Source organism: Lithobates pipiens, unplaced genomic scaffold (genome assembly GCF_037356315.1).
Source record: "Lithobates pipiens isolate NorthernLeopardFrog02 unplaced genomic scaffold, aLitPip1_a1.2 Scaffold_30, whole genome shotgun sequence".
In the NCBI taxonomy this organism is placed as follows: Eukaryota; Metazoa; Chordata; class Amphibia; order Anura; family Ranidae; genus Lithobates; species Lithobates pipiens.
In genome coordinates, this window is record NW_027507791.1 from 82,135,145 (window position 1) to 82,155,154 (window position 20,010).

At 44.1% G+C, this 20,010-nt stretch overlaps 1 protein-coding gene across 1 annotated transcript in view; it reads right to left on the bottom strand.

Annotated features, from left to right (window-relative positions):
• LOC143943024 (uncharacterized) overlaps positions 1-20,010 on the bottom strand; it is a 172,848-nt gene that overhangs the window by 86,509 nt on the left and 66,329 nt on the right. Inside the window, exon 4 of the mRNA XM_077464506.1 lies at positions 15,671-15,772. Coding sequence (XP_077320632.1) covers positions 15,671-15,772 — 102 coding nt within the window. The remainder of the gene's footprint in view (positions 1-15,670; positions 15,773-20,010) is intronic.

Genomic DNA, 20,010 nt, shown 5'->3' on the forward strand with positions numbered 1-20,010 from the left:
TGAACACTGATCTCTGCTCCAATCACATGGAGCAGAGATCAGCGTCACTAGTTGCTAGGCAGAATGGAGAAATGCTGTTTACACGGCATTTCCTCCATTCAGCCGTCCCGTGAGACGATCGCGGGTATGCCCGCGGCGATCGAGTCCGTGGGTCCCGCGACCGGACTCACGGGGGTCCTGACCAGCGTGGGAGCGCGCCGCCGCCGATGGCAGGGCCGCGTTGAAGATTGGATGTACCTGTACGCCAATATGCCTGCCCGTGCCATTCTGTCGACGTACATCGTCGTGCGCTGGTCGGGAACCGGTTAAACTTGAGTACTGGTTGATGGAATGAGGTAACTACCAGCTCATGCCTGGGAGTTATATAATCATAATCAGTGGCTGACCAATTGCCGAAGACAGAAGATTCCATACTCAGAAAGAAGACAACAAATGTGGCGATGGAGCATTGAGGCAGAATGAGGACATGTCATTCCTGGAGGGAGGCATGTTGGGAGGTACGTATGCAATAATGTGCAAGTATGCTATGCATTCTGGCAAGAGCCTTGAGGACACCATGTGGACATAGTACCAATTTAAAGTGGTTGTAAACCTCTGAAATAAAAAAATAAACAAAGCATATTTTCAGGACCTGGATCACCTGCTATTGGCACTGTGATTCCTAGAGCTGAAGGATGCAGTTCCAGTGGCCACCAGCAGGTGTCTCCTAGCAGCCATCAGATCCCAGTAATTGGGCCTAACCTGATGCTGGCTTATGTGAAACACCCGCTGGTGGCCACTGGAATTGTGATCTTTAGCCCAGGTCCCTAGAAACCACAGAGCCACCAGCAGGTGATCCAGCTTCTGACACATATCCTCATATACTCATATAGCATGTGATTCCTGTCAGCTCTTTTCTTACCTCTGCTATTTGACAGTTTTTCCTTACATCAGTCAATCCTTGGAAATGGTTTGCCCCCTGCACCCCACTCCAGCACACAGCAGGTGATTGAAAGCCTCTGTGCATCTGTCCTTTTAAGACTGTATGTGGGAAGGGGCAGTGTTCTTCCCCTCCACTTTGGTATTAGGTTACATTCAGCCCTGTGCTGTTCACTGTGCAGTGTGTGACATCAGATCCCCACCCTCTGCCTTCTGGAGGCTGAAAAATACCAATTAAACTGTGTACTAGAAAACTGTGGAGGAGAGAAGATGGTAGATAAACAGGTAGAACTTTTGTAGAAGGATTTAGTTCATCACTTTGTATCACCTGAGTAGACTTATGTATGGGTTTATTCTCACTTTAAAGTAAATTAAATAATAATAAAAAAAAAAATTATTATATATATATATATATATATATATATATATATATATATATATATATATATATATAATTATGTGTATATATATTATATTATATTATATTTTATATATATATATATATATATATATACATACATACATACACACACACACATTCCTTTGAAAAAGTATTCGTACCCCTTTTCACATTAGTATTCCACAAAAGTATTCGTACCTCTTTTCCATGTTTCAAAAAAACGTAAATGTATTTTATTGGGATTTTATGTGATAGATCACAAAGTGTCACATAATTGTTAAGTGGAAGGAAAATGCTATATAGTTTTCATAATTGTTTACAAATAAATATGTGAAAAGTGTGGCGTGAATTTGTATTCAGCCCCCCTGAGTCAATACTTTGTAGAACCACCTTTCACTGCAATTACAGCTGCAAATCTTTTGGGGATGTCTCTACCAGTTTTGCACATCGAGTGACATTTTTGTCCATTCTTTGCAAAACAGCTCAAGCTCTGTCAGATTTGATGGAGAGCATCTGTGAGCAGCAATTTTCAAGTCCTGCCTCAGATTCATAATTGGATTTAGTTCAGGACTTTGATTGAGCCATTCTAACACATTAATATGCTTCGATCTAAACCATTCCATTGTAGTTCTGGCTGTATGTTTAGGGTCGTTGTCCCGCTAGAAGGTCAACCTCTGCCCCAGTCTCAAGTCTTTTGCAGACTCTTAAAAAGTTTTTGTCTAAGATTGCCCCGTATTTGGCTCATCCATAAACTCTGACCAGCTTCCCTGTCCCTGCTGAAGGAAAGCATCCTGATGATGCTGCCACCACCATGTTTCACAGTGGGGATGGTGTGCTCAGAGTGATGTGCAGTGTTAGTTTTCTGCCACACATAGCATTTTACTTTTAGGCCAAAAAGTTAAATTTTGGTCTCATCTGACCAGAGCACCTTCTTCCACGTTTGAGACTTCTTATGGTTTTCTTTCAGCAATGGCTTTTTTCATGCCACTCTTCCATAAAGGCCAGATTTGTGGTGTGCACAACTAATGCCGCGTATACACGATCAGAAAATGCACCAGCAAAAGACCAATGTGAGCTTTTGGTCGTAAAATGTGACCGTGTGTATGCTCCATCTGACTTTTGCTGGGGGCATTTTGGACAGCAAAAAACTGAGAACATGTTCTCTATTTTTCAGAAGGAAAAAGTTTCTATCGGCAAAGCCCTTTGTCTGTATGCAATTCCGATGTGCAAAAAAACACACATGCTCAGAATCAAGTACGAAACGGAAGCGCTCGGTCTGGTAAAACTAGCGTTCGGAATGGAGATATCACATTCACCACGCTGCAAAATTTTAAATCTTTCAATGCAGTGCATTCTCTTCTTCTTCATAATGCTAGAGGAATGCATTTGTTTTGCTGCTGATATTCACAAACGTATTTCTTTATCATTTCTTGTGTTCTCCTGAATAATCGTTTTTGTTTTTTAAAGCCAGATCTCCATAATAATGTTTTACATTTTTTTTATAGTTATTTTTTTTTAATCAAGATTTCCTAATGTTATTTTTTTGTTGATATTATTTTCTATTGAGGTTATTTGGTGTTGGTGTCCCTTGTTAATTTGACATTGTGTTTTTGAAATGTACCTGTCTACTCACAAAAAAACTGTCCTATTTGAAGAAAAACACATAGGCAAGTATTTTCATAACCAAAAATATCCATTTATTGTGGCTCATAAAAACAAAATAAAGAGGGAAGGCAACACTGGAGAAACAGTTGTAATTTGCGAAGCCTTTGGCCCTCAGGGCAGACATCAGCTTTGTAAAGAAAAATTGGTAGCTTAAGAAGTCCATATTGAAAGGAGCCTAACCTTGTCCAGGACTCCCAGAGACAAATATGTACCCAGGCTGTGGTACTACAACAGGCTGCGTCTTCTGTCAGACCAGAAAAAAATTAAACAAAAGCGCTTGGACTTTATAGGCACAGAAAACATCATAATATATTTAAAAAACAATTATTTATTATATATAGAAAATTTGTTAAAAACAATGACCTAGGCCTTTTGGGTGGAAAGCGGAGGGGAGGGACACGAGATTGGGTGAAGCTCCTACTGGGCCTGGCCTCCTCCTGTCTGCCACTTGCCAGAGCCTCATCCTGGCTGAGATCTTCCTGTGTATGGAAAAGGGACATAGTTTTAGTTTTTGCTTCATCAATCACACACAATTTTCAGATCATGACCGTTGCAAATTGAATGTTAATAAATAGAAAAGACTAGCATTCTGACACCAGCATTTTCCATTCTTATCACAATCATTTTTGGCCCCTAATGTCTATTGATATGTGAAACTCTTTTTGTTAAATCATTAATTTGTTATCAATAATAACATCTAGTTACCAACAATAATTTTCACACAAAAAATTGGTTTAAAAATACAATATCTGGCTCCAACTGGGATCCTCAATTTCTTCCGGGATGGAAGGCCCAGGTTGGTCCTCAGAAGCCTCAGCTGGGGTTGAGGGAAGCGTGGATGGAAGGGGGGGCAAAACAGTCAAAAATGATTCCTGGCTTCAATCTGGTCTTCCAGAAAATGCATCTTGCTGTAGTACCACAGACTGGGTACATACGCATCCTTTGCTGCTGCTCCTGATCTCAGGGACTTCTGGACCTTCTGAACCTCCTTCCTATGCGTGCTTCTCAAGCTACCAATTTTCTTCTCCACAAAGTTGTTGTCTGCGTTGGGGACCCAAGTCTTCACAAATTCCAGCAGTTTCTCCAGCGATGCCTTCCTTGCTGGTTTGTTGCGATATAAGGGGTTTTTAACCTCCCATAAATGGCACATATCCCTTACATTTATCAAGGAATTCCCAGAGGAAGTCTGGATCTTTACATTTTTTCATTTTTGCTGCAAGACCAAACAAAAGACAGGCTAAACTCTCCTAATCTTATCCCAATATAGGCCTCAATCTAGAATCAGTATAGGGCGTTCAGGTCCCAAGTTAAAATGTTACTTTCGTTATTACATTCGTTGCTTCCGTTCCTCCTTCCTCCGCATACAGAATGTAGTTATGACACACATGTGTTAGCTTTATATACACTGCGCATGTGTGAAACTCCGCCCGCGTCGCCCGCCCCGGCGATCTTTCGAGAATATTTCCCGCCCCTTCTCTTTCTTTGCAGTGGAAGAGGAACATGGCGGAGACACAGCAGGTGTGTAATAGCAGTAACGAGGAGGAAAGCCTGGAGCCAGAAACATCACGATCCAGGAGGCGACATAAGGCCTCAAATATGTCCTTTGTAGAAATAGTGGGCATCTTGAAGAGGGCCAACTATGATGGGAAGTATGGACCGTACCCAAACCCAAATATGAGAAAGGCCAAGATCATATCTAAAGTGGTGAGAAGTCTGTGCCGGAATTTTGGGGTACGACGATGCAACTGAGGAAACGCTGGTCACTCCTGAAATTGAGGAAGCTGGATCAGTACAGAAGGATCAAGGAACTGCTTCTAAAACGTAAGTACTTGTCGTGTGTTCCTATTATTATTATTACTTGCATGCTGCTCCATGTGCTTTTCTTTACTGTTGGACAGTTTAAAATGGCTACTTTCATGTTGGCGGGCACAGTAATCGGTCGTGGTAAACATTGTTCGTTTGCCAACTAAATACGATGTTTTTGCCAGATATAGGGTTAACTACATTTGGTCATGCTAATTTGTATTAAAAGAAGTTTAGAAATTAAAAACTTGATTCAGTGTAATGTAAGGAGAGGACACTCAGCAGCTATTTACACATCTGGACTAGTGTGAACAAAAACAAACATTTTAAGGTGTCCCACACAGGTGCTCCAGTAGAAACTTGGGGTGTGTCCATGTGTGAAACTTGTCCAAAAAAGGTAAGTATTCCACCTTTGGTAAGTGAAAAAATCATGTGGGGCGACTTCAATATAGCCTTAGACCCCCTATTGGACACCTCGACCGGTACTTCTTCCCTCCCTTTTGCGGCTCTCAGGCAAATAAAACTACAATTATCATCCCTAGCGTTGCACGATACCTGGCGCACCCTTAACCCCCAGGAAAGGGACTATACATTCTTCTCTTCCCCTCACAATCGGTACTCGAGGCTGGATTATCTCTTTATCCGACAATCTGACCTGTCATACCTGACGGAAGCAACCATTGAAAGTATGGCCCTTTCCGACCATCACCCAATTACCCTGACCTTGAGATTCCCGCAGACAGTCGTGTCCACCAAGACGCGGAGACTGGATGCGTCCATTCTGGCGGACCCTGGAGATCTGGCAGATATTACGCAGGCCCTTTCTGACTACTTTTGTCTGAATGACACGCCTGGGGTGTCTCCCATGGTTCAATGGGAGGCACACAAGTGTGTCATACGAGGACGCATGCTCGCTATAGCTGCTCGGAAGAAGAAAGCACACCAAGCATTGATTGTCTCCCTTTCGGAGAAAATAGCTAAGCTGGAAGCGCAACACAAACAATCCCAGGCTCTTCGAGTAGCTAAGGAGCTCACAGATACACGGACTCAGTTGGTGGAAGAATTGTTTAAGAAAGCACAAAAGGGGCTGGTCCTGTCACATAAACTGTTTTATGAACAGGGCAATAAGCCAGGCAAACTATTAGCTAGACTCACACAGAAACGCACGCAGACTAACACGATACATCATGTGACTGACTCGTCGGGCACTACCCACTCCAAAAGCGAAGATATTGCTCGCCAATTTTGTCGCTTCTATAGCACTCTCTACAATCTTAAGGGGACAAACCAAACTCCAGACCATACCAGGACTGCAACACGAACAAAGATGATAAGGGACTTCCTTCACAAATATAGCCCGAAAGCCCTTTCAGAGTCCGCCAAAACTGAACTGGAAGCCCCTTTAACTTCCGAGAAGTGGACGGCGGCTCTGAAAGCCACTAAACCTAATAAATGCCCGGGACCAGATGGTTTCTCGGCGCAATACTATAAAAGTTTTGCAGAACTATTAGCACCGCCCCTTCCTTAGGGCCTTTAATACCTTAGCCACTTCTGCATGTCCCTCACCGACCCTACGAGAAGCGTATATTTCTGTAATCCACAAAGAGGGTAAAGACCCGTCTAATGTTGCCAATTACCGACCAATCTCACTCCTAAATACGGACATCAAACTTTTCTCAAAAATTTGGGCCAACCGCCTTGCCCTCCATATACCAGCCTGGATAGGCTTAGACCAAGTGGGTTTTGTCCCTGGCAGAGAGGCCAGGGATAATACCATCAAGGCCCTGAACTTACACAATTGGCTCACCTCCTCCCATCAAGAGGGCTTTTTCCTGGCAATGGATGCGGAGAAGGCGTTCGATAGAGTGGCCTGGGACTATATGGAAGAAACGCTGATTGCTCTCGGTTTGGGGTGCGGGATGCGCGCATTTATAGGCTCCCTCTATATGCATCCGAGCGCTAGAGTTCGGGTAAACGGCCACCTATCGGACGCCTTCCCTATCCATAATGGCACCAGGCAGGGGTGTCCTCTCTCACCCATACTTTACATTCTGACCCTGGAACCCCTGCTTCGCTGTATTAGAGAAAACCCAAACATAAAGGGTATTGCAGTCCGTCAAAAAGAATATAAGATTGCGGCATTCGTGGACGACATCCTACTCTTCCTATCCTCACCACTGACGTCCCTGCCGAACCTCATGCTGACCTTAGATCTCTTCCAACGCATCTCAAATTTGAAAATTAACCTAACTAAATCATATGCTCTAAACATTTCACTACCAAACGATCTAGTAAGTCAATGCCAATCCAACTTCCCGTTTAAATGGGAGAAAGAGGCCGTCACATACTTAGGTATTCAATTACCAGCCGACCTAAAGTCACTATACAATATGAATTTTCTATCAGAACTGAAACTTATCCAACAAGACCTGTTGAAGTGGAACGTACCTACCCTTTCATGGTTCGGACGGGCCGCGGTCCTAAAGATGACAGTATTGCCTCGCTTACTGTATAAAATGCAGACCATCCCGATACGTCTACCTCCCGGCTTCTTCACAACATATAAGAGGATGTGTAGGTCCTTTTTATGGGGCACCAAATCGGCTCGTATCAGTTGGGCTAAGCTAGTACTGCCTAAAGTGAAAGGGGGAATCGGCCTCCCAGACATACAGCGCTATCATTGGGCTGTTCACATGGCTAGAGTAGTGGACTGGAATGTCCACGATCGATGCAAAAGCTGGGTGAATCTCGAAAAACTTATCACGGACGTGGAACTGGGTGCGTTGCCTTGGGTCTACAAGGCGTCGACACCATCTACGTTACGCTCACATCCTCTTATTGGGGCAACGCTCCAAGCCTGCGAGAGGGCATGCAAGACCCATGCAATGTCTTCTACAGAATGCCCGATCACCCCTATTAGGGGCAACCCAGACTTTCCCCCGGGACTATCAAAGTCCTATCTTATCAAAGAATGGCCTTACCCACGGATGCAGGCCAAACACTTCTTTCGCAGAGGCAGGTTCCTCAGCATACGTGATCTTGCAACATTGTCTAATACCAAATCTTTTCCCTCTTGGTCCTATATGCAACTTAAACACTTCCTGGATGTGCCGACAAAAATCCCAAAATTCACGAACCCCCCCTCGGTATTCGAAGCCTTATGCTCAAGCTCATCGCCCCAGAGCCATGTGATCTCTGCCTTGTATGCCTCCATGTTCGTAGATCCGTACTCCTCCCTACGCTCAGACCATGTATTCTGGGAATCAGCCTTAGACAGGGAGATAGGAGATGCCGACTGGGATCGTATCCACTTATACATACACAAAGGCTCTCTGAATGTCCACACGCAGGAAAATGGCTACAAATTAAAAACAAGATGGTACAAGACCCCACAAGTGTTGCATAAGATTTTCCCGACAGTGCCAGACCACTGCTGGCGCTGTGGAACAGAAGAGGGTTCCCTCCTCCATATCTGGTGGTCCTGCCCCCGGATCCAGCCATATTGGCAGAAAATACATGAAGTGACTACAGCAATTTCCTCGCTCCCGTTGGAATTCACGCCAGGACAATACCTGTTACACTTTTCCAAAATCCCGCAGAAGAAGTATCTCAAGTCAGTAGCTATACACCTAATCAATGCCGCTAGGCTGTGTATACCGGTACATTGGAGGTCCCCACAACCACCGTCGCTGAAGGAATGGACCTTTAGAGTTGACCGCATAGCGGCAATGGAGGAACTTATCCTCGCTGCACATGACAAAATTACTAGCTTCTCAGGTGTCTGGGAGTCTTGGAAAACTTTCAAGAGCTCTCAATCCTATCAGGATTTATTATAACAGACTATATAACTGATTACTATTGAACAAGTTCCCTATAGTGGGATCTTTCTGGGGAGCCGACAGACCTAGAGACTGCAACATGTGGACGGTAGATGGAGTGGGAAGTGAGCGGGACCCCACCCCTCTTCCCCATCCTGTTTCCCCCACCCTATACCCCCCCCCCCCCCCATTACCCTTCTCTATCTTCTCTTTTCTTCTACTTGCCACAATCTGAACCCTACAACTGACGGACAGGGTGCTTGGTCAAGGTACTACTACCTGAGGCCGTGCCCCATGTCCATGAATACAGAAGTGGACAAGTGGGTGACTCCAACCCAACACACCAATGCCCCAACAGATGGCCCCAGAATTGTTGCCAAAAAGGATAATAAACTAACTCGTTTGACAGTTATGATACCGTGATGGTGTAATCTTTGGCCTGTAACAATTTGTCTTGCAACCTGTCACTCATTTGGTCATATTGTTGTTTTGTTACATTTTGCTGTACTTTTTTCTGAAAACTAATAAAATCTTTATGGAAAAAAAGACAAAAAAAAAAAAGAAAAAATCATGTGTTCAGCTTGGAACTCTGCCAAAACAGACAATTGTACCCCGCTTCCAATGTTTCATATTCCTATTTCTGGCCTCAAATATCTGTGTGGTAAGTATACCTTTTGTTTCATTCTCATAGGAGAGAAAAGACTCAGGACGTCTGAGCACACCAGCCCCCCCCCCCCCCCCGCCTCCTGAAGAAGGGGAACAGAGGATACCAGAACCTCAGGATGTGGAGGAAGGAGAGGTGGTTGAAATTGTCATCACAACAAGTCAGTGTCTGACACCACAGATTCTGGTAATAGATGTATGCCTGAATATTTATAATACATGGTGTGCATTTTTTTTTTTTAGGTGATGTGCATATTGTGGAAGAACAATCTCATAATTTCACCAGTGACAGTGCCCAAAGGCTAATCCATGACATAATGCTGTGTAGTCGGGATTTAGACTTCATCAAGCAAACAACAAATGAGATTGAACAAAAACTGAAGAACATGATTGATGTACTAGGATAAATACACTAAAAATGCCACCATTTTAGATGTGAATTTTTAAACAAATGTAAAAAGTCAGATTTTTAAGATGCACACAGTGTGTCAATATGTGCTATCTGCTATCATGGGAGATCAATGTACGTGTTTTGTGGCTGCAACCCCTTCCTCGCAACTCAAGTAGCTGAGAGGAAGTTGTTTCACCCCCAAAACACGTCCATTGATCCCCCATGATGGCAGATAGCACATGTTGACATTAGGCATGGGATCAGGAGGCAAATCCCCAGTTTGACTCCCAATTTGTGTGCATGTTCAAAATTTGGCTTTTACAGGGGTGACATCACCCCATCTGTTGAAGGCAAGATCAACACATTTTGGAAAATATAATGTCTGATCTTGCCTTAAGTTTTTAAATGATGAGATTTGTAAGTTCCTGAGTTGTGTATGTTCTGTTTTGAAACATGCCTATTTATGTACCCTAAAAAAAATTCTAGGTAAAACTTTTGCAAACCAAGATTTTTTGATGTGGCTTCTTCTTTCAATGATCAATACCAGTTTTTGTATTAAGTTGGTGTTTACAGTGACAATGGGTGTTATTTAATAATGGAAAAACCACTTGGCACTAATAGTGCACTAGGAGAACCTAGGAGACAGCAAAAAGAAACACAAGCAGTAAATCAAAATCAAGATTTTATCTGATAAAATATAAAATGTTTTAAAAATTTGCTGCCATAGCAATGGCCTCCCTACCCGTAAAATATTCTACATATTTTTCCTGCACTTCACAGGCACTTTGGGGAGGCAAGCCAGGATAGCCCGCTTCCAGGGCCGTCAGTGTTTCCTGAAGTCCAGCCTCAGGCCCAACTGTGGCAACATAATTTGCATTATTTCTTTTTAAAAATTGTGCTGGATGCAGCAACTCAAATGATATGGTTCAGTTTGTATTTCGCCATATTTATGGCTGTTTGAAATAGGCGGAACCGGCTGGCCAGGATCCCAAAGCATTCTCCACCACTTTTCTGTCTCTGGCCAGCCGGTAATTAAAAACCCTCTTCTCCGGGGTGAGGGTCCTCTGGGGGGAATGGCCTCATCACCTGGTCACCCGGACCAAATGCCTCATTTGTGACGAAGACAAATGGCAGTCCTTCCACATTCTCATCCGGAGGTGGCAACCCCAAGCCACCACTCTCGAGATGTCGATAGAACTCGGTCCGGGCAAATACTCCAACATCCAGCCATTCCTCCCCACGTCCACATACAAAAACTCGTATTTCACCGACACCACCGCCATCAACACAATACTTTTAAACCCCTTGTAATTATAATAGTATGACCCCTAATGGGGTGGTGGGACGATATGGACATGCTTCCCATCAATTTCCCCTCCACAGTTAGGAAAGTCCCCACCACTTGGCAAATTGGGAAGCCTCAGTCTGCCATTCCCGTGGCGTTGAAGGAAACTGGAGTCAAACAAGAAAAATAAAATTAGTAATTTTGCACATAAACATTGCAAGCAGATTAGACACAAACATTCTTGGCCAACAACAGTATATCATTTTTTTTGAAGGAATATTTAAAGGAAAAAATATAAGGCCCACTTATCAGATTCCTCACCCCCTCTGATGGCTCCTTGGAAATATTTTAGGGGGGGTTTGTTTTGGACAGGTAACCCTCTCCACTTCATTGAGAGCTGGATGCTTAAATAATGTGTGTTACTTTGGCCAGCCCCTCCTTAATTACACTATTGGCAGCCCCCTGGACAGGTAAGAAGTGTCATAAATACTAAAAAAAGAAAAAAAATTAATAATGGAAGCACATTTTTATATTCTGCAATTACCTATCAAGATAATATGAGAAAAAAAAACTTTAAACTGTACCATTTGAAAGTATTGAGGCAGGCCCTTTCACTACATGCTTTGGTGAATTCATCCATAAATATGACCACAAAAGAGGTAGGTATAGTGTGTATGGGTTTGGCAAAGTCAGCAGATAGAGTATTGGTATCGGTTGGGAGGAGGGAGGGTTCCAAATGCGTTTGGGCCCCCCAAAAAAACTTCTGGCTCTCTGTATGAATTTAAGCACACAAATAACATGTGTACAGATTTTAGGGGGTGTTTAGGGTAAGCACTACTATAAAGCTAACAAAATACATTGTTAGGTGACTAGGCTAGGTATATATGAGCCCAGGATAGTGTGCTGGGGAGGTAAGTGAAGGCAAATATGCATGAAGGACAAAAAAGGAACTTTAAAAACTTTCAGCATGCATGAGGACAAAGGGGACATTCACAGCATATTACAATCATGGTAATTAGGGAACGATGAAAGAAATACAATACATTAGCAAACATTAAATACATAGAATGTGATGTTAAAGGATACATCTTACCTTAATATAGTCCTTCTGCAGGACCTGAATGATGGCAGAACAGGTCTCTGGAATAATGATCCCCAGAGCCTGGGGGGAGATAACTGTCGAGAACTTGAGGTGATGCAGGCTTCTTCCAGTTGCCAAGTACCGCAACAAGGCAACTAGCCTCTGCTCCGGAGTGATGGCTTGCCACATGCAGGTATCCTGCCTGCTAATATTAGGGGACAGCAAACCCCAAAACAACCTGAGCCATCCAAGGCTTTTCCAACAAGAATTCCGATTGTGTGTATGTGGCATTATAGTTGTCCTGTGCATAGATTCTCCCACCTGAGCTGTGGATCTCTGCAGCTCCTCCAGAGTTACCATGGGGCTCTTGGCTGCTTCTCTGATTGCTGCTCTCTTTGCCCGGCATGTTAGTTTAGGTGGACAGTCATGTCTTTGTAGGTTTGCAGTTGTACCATACTCTTTCAATTTTCAGATGATGGATTGAACATTGCTCCAAGAGATTTTCAAAGCTTGGGATATTTTTTTATAACCTAACCCTGCTTTAAACTTCTACAAAATTTTATCCCTTACCTGTCTGCTGTGTTCTTTGGCCTTCATAAAGGCTGTTTGTTCAAGGTTCTCTAACAAACCTCTGATGGCTTCACAGAACAGCTAGCTGTATTTATACTGAGATTAAATTACACACAGGTGGACTCTATTTACTAAATGGGTGTAGGGTCATCTTTAATATTGATTTGGACCCTGGGCAAACATTTTCTCCCCCCTCCCTATTCACCTGCTCTGAGACATACAATAAATAGCAGCTAGACTCAAAATTGGTTTACTGAATCAGATCACCCGGCTAATGCAATTGGTTACCAGAGTTTACAGCGTATCATTACTGCTCACTGACTGGCTGCTAGAGGTCACAGTACACATTATGGCTCACTGAATATTTGCTGGAGGTTACAGCACATGACTTCTGCTTGCTGATTGGTTGCTAGAGATTACTGTATATCAACACTGCTCACTGATTGGTTGATAGAGGTTACTGGACATATTTACGGCTCATTAATTGGTTGCTAGACGTTACTCCACATTATTACTGCTCAGTTGGTTGCTAGAGGTTGCTGCATAATCTTACCACTCAATGATTGGTTGCAAGAGGTTAGTGCACATCATTACTGCTCACTGATTGTTTGCTAAAGGTTACAGCACATCATCCCCTCACTGCTTGCACACCATGGACTGGGGAGGTGAGGGGACCCATCAATAGACAGAAAACTCCCAGGGATCCTAGGACTCCTTGGATCAGTGTCAATGCTGGGGGAGGGGGTGTGATCAGTGGCAATCCTGGGGGGTTGATGGGATCAGTGACAGTGGTGGGAGGATAGGATTATGCCGCGTACACACGGTCGAACTGTTTGACGTACTTAGTCCGTTGAAACACATTTCAACAGACAATCCGCTCGTGTGTGGGCTTCAGCTGACTTTTTCAGCGTGCAGTCCGGAGTACTAAGAATTTCGGTTTTTCCAAAAATCTTTCCGTTGTACTTTGGTACAATATGGTCGCCAGTATGCTAGTCCGACGGACTAAGAATGGCGCATGCCCAGAAAGGATTTACAGGGCTTTGCTGTGTCTTGGACTTCCTATTTCTAGTCCCGTCGTACGTGCTGTACGTCATCGCGCAAGCTTTCGTCGGACTGTTTGTGTATCCGTGTGTGGTCAAGTCCGTTCAGTGGAAAGTATGCCGGATTGTCCGTCGGATTGTATGACGGACTAAGTGCAATGCAAAATCGCTTTCCTGACAACACAGAAACACGCTGTCCTTTAGCAGATTCACAGCAGTGGCATTAATTGTTAAGGACACCCTCATCATCTGCTGAAATGTGAGTATTCACATGCACCAAAATTCAGGGTGCTGTGGCACCATGTTATTTTGAAAAAGGGTTACACCTCCTATTTTTGACACTTTGCAGAACAGGCTGATGTTAGGCTTAATGACCACAGTTGTAGGCAGGACTTTCAAGCATGCCTCTTTACTGTCCCAGTGGGCAGCATTCAGCAGAAGTGATGGTGGATATGACCTTGGGGAGGGCATGATATACATATAAATGCTGCCTCTATTTACATATCAGTGCCGCCAGACCGCAGCTATTTACATATTAATGCCACTGCTATTTACATATCAATGCAGGTTTTTTACATGTAAACACAGGGTCTGCAGGTGAACCATCTACTAGTAACAGAACTTCACACTGAGATATCGAGACACAGCACAGGACTAAAACTTCAAGCATCAAGGGAATTTAAACTGGGATAGTTGGCAAGTATGAGGCAGCTGCCCCTTTTGCCCTGCCTTAAAAACAGCCCTGATTGGATGACTTCTGAAGGTGATTGGCTCCACTAGATTTTAGTTAGGGGTATCAGAGTAAAGGGGGCTGAATACAAATGCATGTCACACTTTTCAGATATTTATTTGTAAAACATGTGGAAAACCATTTATCATTCTCCTTCCACTTATGTGCCACTATGTGTTGGTCTATCACATAAAATCCCAATATAATATATTTACGTTTTTGGTTGAAACATGACAAAATGTGGAACATTTCAAAGGGTATGAATACTTTTTAAAGGCAATGTATATACTGTGTATGTGTGTGTGTGTATATATATATATATATATATATATATATATATATATATATCATTTATTATGTGTGTATATCTTCTAAAGATGATGCACAAGGAAGTCTGCAAACAGTTTGCTGAAGACAAGTAGACTAAGGACATGGATTACTGGAACCGTGTCCTGTGATCTGATGAGACCAAGATAAACTTATTTGGTTCAGATGGTGTCAAGCGTGTGGGGCGGCAACCAGGTGAGAAGTACAAAGACAAGTGTGCCTTGCCTACAGTCAAGCATGGTGGTGGGAGTGTCATAGTTTGGGGCTGCATGAGTGCTGCCGCCACTGAGGAGCTACAGTTCATTGAGGGAACCATGAATACCAACATGTACTGTGAAATACTAAAGCAGAGCATGATCCCCTCCCTTTAGAGACTGGGCCACAGGGCAGTATTCCAACATGATAATGACTCCAAACACACCTCCAAGATGACGACTGTCTTGCTAAAGTAGCTGAGGGTAAAGGTGATGGAGTACCCAAACATGTCTCCAGACCTAAACCCTATTGAGCATCTGTGGGGCATCTACAAACAGAAGGTAGAGGAGTGCAAGGTCTCTAACATCCACCAGTTCCATGATGTCATCAGGAGTGTAAGAGGGAACCTGTGAAGCTCTGGTGAACTCCATGCCCAAGAGGGTTAAGGCAGTGCTGGAAAATAATGTTGGCCACACAAAATATTGGCATTTTGGGCCCAATTTGGACATTTTCACTTAGGGGTGTACTAACTTGTGTTGCCAGCAGTTTAGACATTAATAGCTGTGTGTTGAGTTATTTTGATGGGACAGTAAAATTACACTGTTATACAAGCTGTGCACTCACTACTTTACATTGTAGCAAAGTGTAATTTCTTCAGTGTTGTCACATGAAAAGTTATAATAAAATATTTACAAAAATGTGAGGGGCGTACTCACTTTTCTGAGATACTGTACGTATGTATAAAAGATCTTAAAAAATGTATATCTTAAATATATCAAGATACCTTTTGGATGTTTTTAAAATAACACTGAACATCAACGCATGGACAGGAGTTCCATATCCATTCATTCTGAAGGATTTCCTTTAATTCCTTCTGGATTGTTTCCTGTCATGAAAAATGTGAAAAATTTAATTAAAACTTACTGCTTGCAAGTAATTATTCTGACTTCATTTGCTTACCCAGGTTATTTCCAAGGTGTTAACGATACTCTTTTGTATCACTGTGGGTGTCTAGTTTCAGTTACATATACATATATCATATGTATATGATATACATATATCATTTTTCACAGCAAATATGTTTTTTTAAGCATCATAATAATATACAAAGAAGACCATTAAAGTGATTGTAAAGCCGAGCAAAAAAAAAAAAAACCTGCAAGACAAAGGCATAATGAGCTACCGTAGTATGCATAGCATACAAGCTCATTATATATTACTTACCTTAGATTGATCCCCCACAGCAGTCCTCGTTCCCTGCTCCGGCCGGCGACATCTCTCCCAGAGGTACTTCCGGGTATCGCGGGCTCCGTCTCTGTGATTGGCCGGAGCCGCAATGACGTCACTCCCGCATGCGCGCGGAAGCCCCCAGTAATGCCACAGTCTAACTGAGTACGTACGTGCCCTTGCTTCAGTGCACATGTGCCGATCACATCGGCACATGCAAATACAGGGGATAATCCCCTAAACCATTCAGGTTTAGGAGATATCCAGGTATAGCTACAGATATAGCTACAGCTATAAGCTTACCTGTAGCAAAAAGTGTGTTGTAAGGATTTACAACCACTTTAATGTATCAACCAATCAAATATAATTTTTTCAGCAGCCTAATGTCCCCAGCCTGGTACACACGATGAGATTATCAGACGAATGATTTTGCGTTTGTTTGTTTTTTAGCATTCTAATTTCATCATCTAATCATATCAAAAATTAAGAGTTTACCAAAGTTACAAAGATTCTCATGCAACAGAATAAAAATTCAGAAGTGATGTAATGTTTTGTAGTGCACAAACGCTAACTGTATTGAATAAACCAAAATCATACAATCTAGTTACGATAAAAGACACCATTCTACCCATGGAAAATTTTCTTCTGGTGCAGGAAGATTTACTTGCCCGGGTCAAATAGGCTTCCGTTAATGTTCCCCTCTCTCTTGAAACAAAGTTGCTTGCAAAAGATGACTTTCTATGGTTTAATAATAACATTATACCTGAGAGTCTGCGTGTCACCATACTCGAACTTTGCCATGACCATGTCCTAGCTGGGCACTTCGGTACTTCCAAGACTGTTGATTTGGTGCAGCGCACCTTCTGGTGGCCCCAGGTAGCTAAGGACTTTAAAGACTATGTGGAATCTTGCCCTATCTGTGCCCGAAACAAGTGCAACTGACCAAGGCTTGGGGTCTGCTCAAACCCTTATCCGTTCCAGACAAACCCTGGAGATCTATTTCTATCGATTTCATTGTAGAGCTTCTGCCCGCAGAAGGCCACATTTGAAAGTCTGTCCGCTATATTTTTAGTTGTGGACCGGCTATCAAAGATGGCACGCTTTATTCAGTTGAAAGGAACACCATCTGCCCCTGAAACGGCACAGGTTTTCATCAGAGAGATTGTCCGGCTTCACTGAGTTCCTATCAACATTACCTCAGATAGGGGAGTACAGTTCACCTCCAGGTTCTGGAAAGCTTGGCATCGAATTGTCCTTCTCCTCTGCCTACCACCCACAGACAAATGGGCAGACGGAGAGGACCAACCAGACCCTTGAGCAGTACCTGCGATGCTTCTCTTCATTCTCCCAGGACAACTGGATGTCCCTATTACTCCTGGCTGAATTTGCTTACAATAACTCCACACATTCTGCCATAAAACAAACTCCCTTTATCGCCAATTACGGATATTACCCATCATTCTTACCCAGCTCTCTTCTAGAATGTCTGGTGACAGCTGCTTTTGAAACCATAAATTTCTTCAAATCAAACAAAAAATTTCTACAGGAAACCATGGCCAAGGCGCAAGAATGCAATAAGGAAATCTTTGATAAAAAGAGACGGGGAGAACTAGTCCTGAAACCCGGAGATCGGGTATGGCTATCCACTGTAAATCTAAGGCTTGCTTGCCCCTCTAAGAAGCTGGATCCTAGGTTTGCAGGCCCCTTTTCAGTGAAGAGAAGGATCAATGAGGTGGCCTACAAGCGGGAACTGCCGGAATCCTTTCAGGTACACCCCGTTTTCCATGTCTCCCTAGTTAAGCCTGCTCTTGCTAAACCTTTCCCTGGCCGAAGTTCTGATCCCTATGAACTTGTGATTGTTAATGGGGAAGAAGAGTATGAGGTGGAAGCAATTATGGACTGCCGGAAAAGGAATAATCAGATCCAATTCTTGGTGAAGTGGAAGGGTTATGGCCCTGAAGAAAATTCTTGGGAACCGGAAAGTAACATCCATGCCAAGAGATTAATCCTGTCCTTCAAAAGAGCTCACCCTAAAAAGTTGGCCCGTTTGGGCATCCGGAGACTGCCCCTTGGAGGGGGGCAATGTCAAGAAAGGCATGCTAGGAGCACCAGTTCCTTTGCGGGCATGTGTGCATGTGCGTGGGCGCACAGGTGTTGGTGCCAGAAGTGCTATTTAAACTCTGTCATGGGGGGACGTGGCCGAGCGCGGCATGTGAGTGGACGGGTCTCACAGAGCTCCCTGTAAGAACCCTGTATATGATCCTTCTCCCGGCCACCAAACGCTAAATAAACGGCAATGAAGCCCGCCGACGGTCTCTGGAATACTGCAGGCACACTCCGGATACATCGCCGCTCTCAGAATCGGCATGATGACCTGCAAACATCAGAAGGAGGAACAGCTGCTGCCACAGGACTCCCAAAATGGCACCGCGTTGAGCCAGAGATCACGAGGGGACAAAAGATCAGGGTAAGTCCCTGCTCAAAATGCCCAGAGCCCAGGGGAAAGATATGGTGTACTACGCTCAAAAGCTGAACGGAAAAGCAGGAGCCCAGGCAGATGAGGAGTTTGATGCCACTCCTGCCGTCTTTCATATACCACAGACAGGGGAATCCTCTAGTCAGAGCCTGGGGCAGGAGTCAGGGTGTCCATCCCCAGAGATTGCGGTGGAGGAAGAAGGGGAAGAAACTGAACAGCCCACCCTGGCAGACATTCTAAAAGCTGTGCAGAAGTGCACAGCATCAGTCCAGACATTGCAGGAACATTTTGAGGGGTTGAAGGAAGAGGTGGGTCTGATCAGACATGACATCCAAAAGATCAGAGAACGCACCACGGCTGTGGAGGGACGTGTCAGAGAGGTGGAAGACAGAATGGTCCCCCTTGTAAGGGAACTACAGATTACAGCCAGAACCGTTACAGCAACCAAACTCAAAAATAAGGACATTGAGAACCGCTTAAGGAGGAGCAATGTCCGCATTGTGGGACTACCAGAAAAAAACTGAAGGCAGAAATCCCACTGAATTTGTTGAAACCTGGCTGCTGGAGATATTTGGCAAGGAGGCATTCACACCCTTTTACTCCATTGAAAGAGCACATAGGGTTCCACCCAGACCTCTTCCACAGGGACATCCACCCTCGTACCATGCTGGCCAAATTCCTGCACTTTAAAGAGGGATTCCACCAAAAAAAAAAAATATTAAAAGCCAGCAGCTATAAATACTACAGCTGCTGACTTTTAATAAATGGACACTCACCTGTCCCGGGTTCCAGCGATGCCGGCAGCCGAGGCCGATCGATCGCTCGGCCCTCGGCTGCTGCCGCTACCATTCTAGGTGAGGGAATCAGGAAGTGAAGCGAATCGGCTTTACTTCCCGGTTCCCTACTGCGCATGCGCGAGTCGCGCAGCGCAATAGGAATTCTCCGCGCTGTCTCTGAGACCCGTGTGTGTCCCAGCAGACAGCGCGGCAGGACAGGAAATGGCGTAGACTCCCACGGGAGTCTATGCCCGGAAGTGGGTGTAAATACCTGTCTTTGACAGGTATCTCCACCCCCCTCCCCCCTGAAAGGTGCCAATTGTGACACCGGAGGGGGGGAGGGTTCCGATCAGCGGAGGTTCCACTTTAGGGTGGAACCCCGCTTTAAGGACAAGGAGATTATTCTGCGACTGGCCAGGGAAAGGAGAAACATACTGTATAACGGTGCAAGAATATCCTTTTACCCCGATTTCTCGGTGGATGTACAGAGACGCAGAGCCAAATTTGGGGAGGTGAAGAAGCTGCAACACCTTCGGGCAAATTACGCTATGTTGTATCCGGCCAAACTTCGGTGATAGCAGGAGACAGAGCACAATTCTTCGAATCAGCTGCAGAGGCCTCTGCGTGGCTGGACAGAAACGAGCA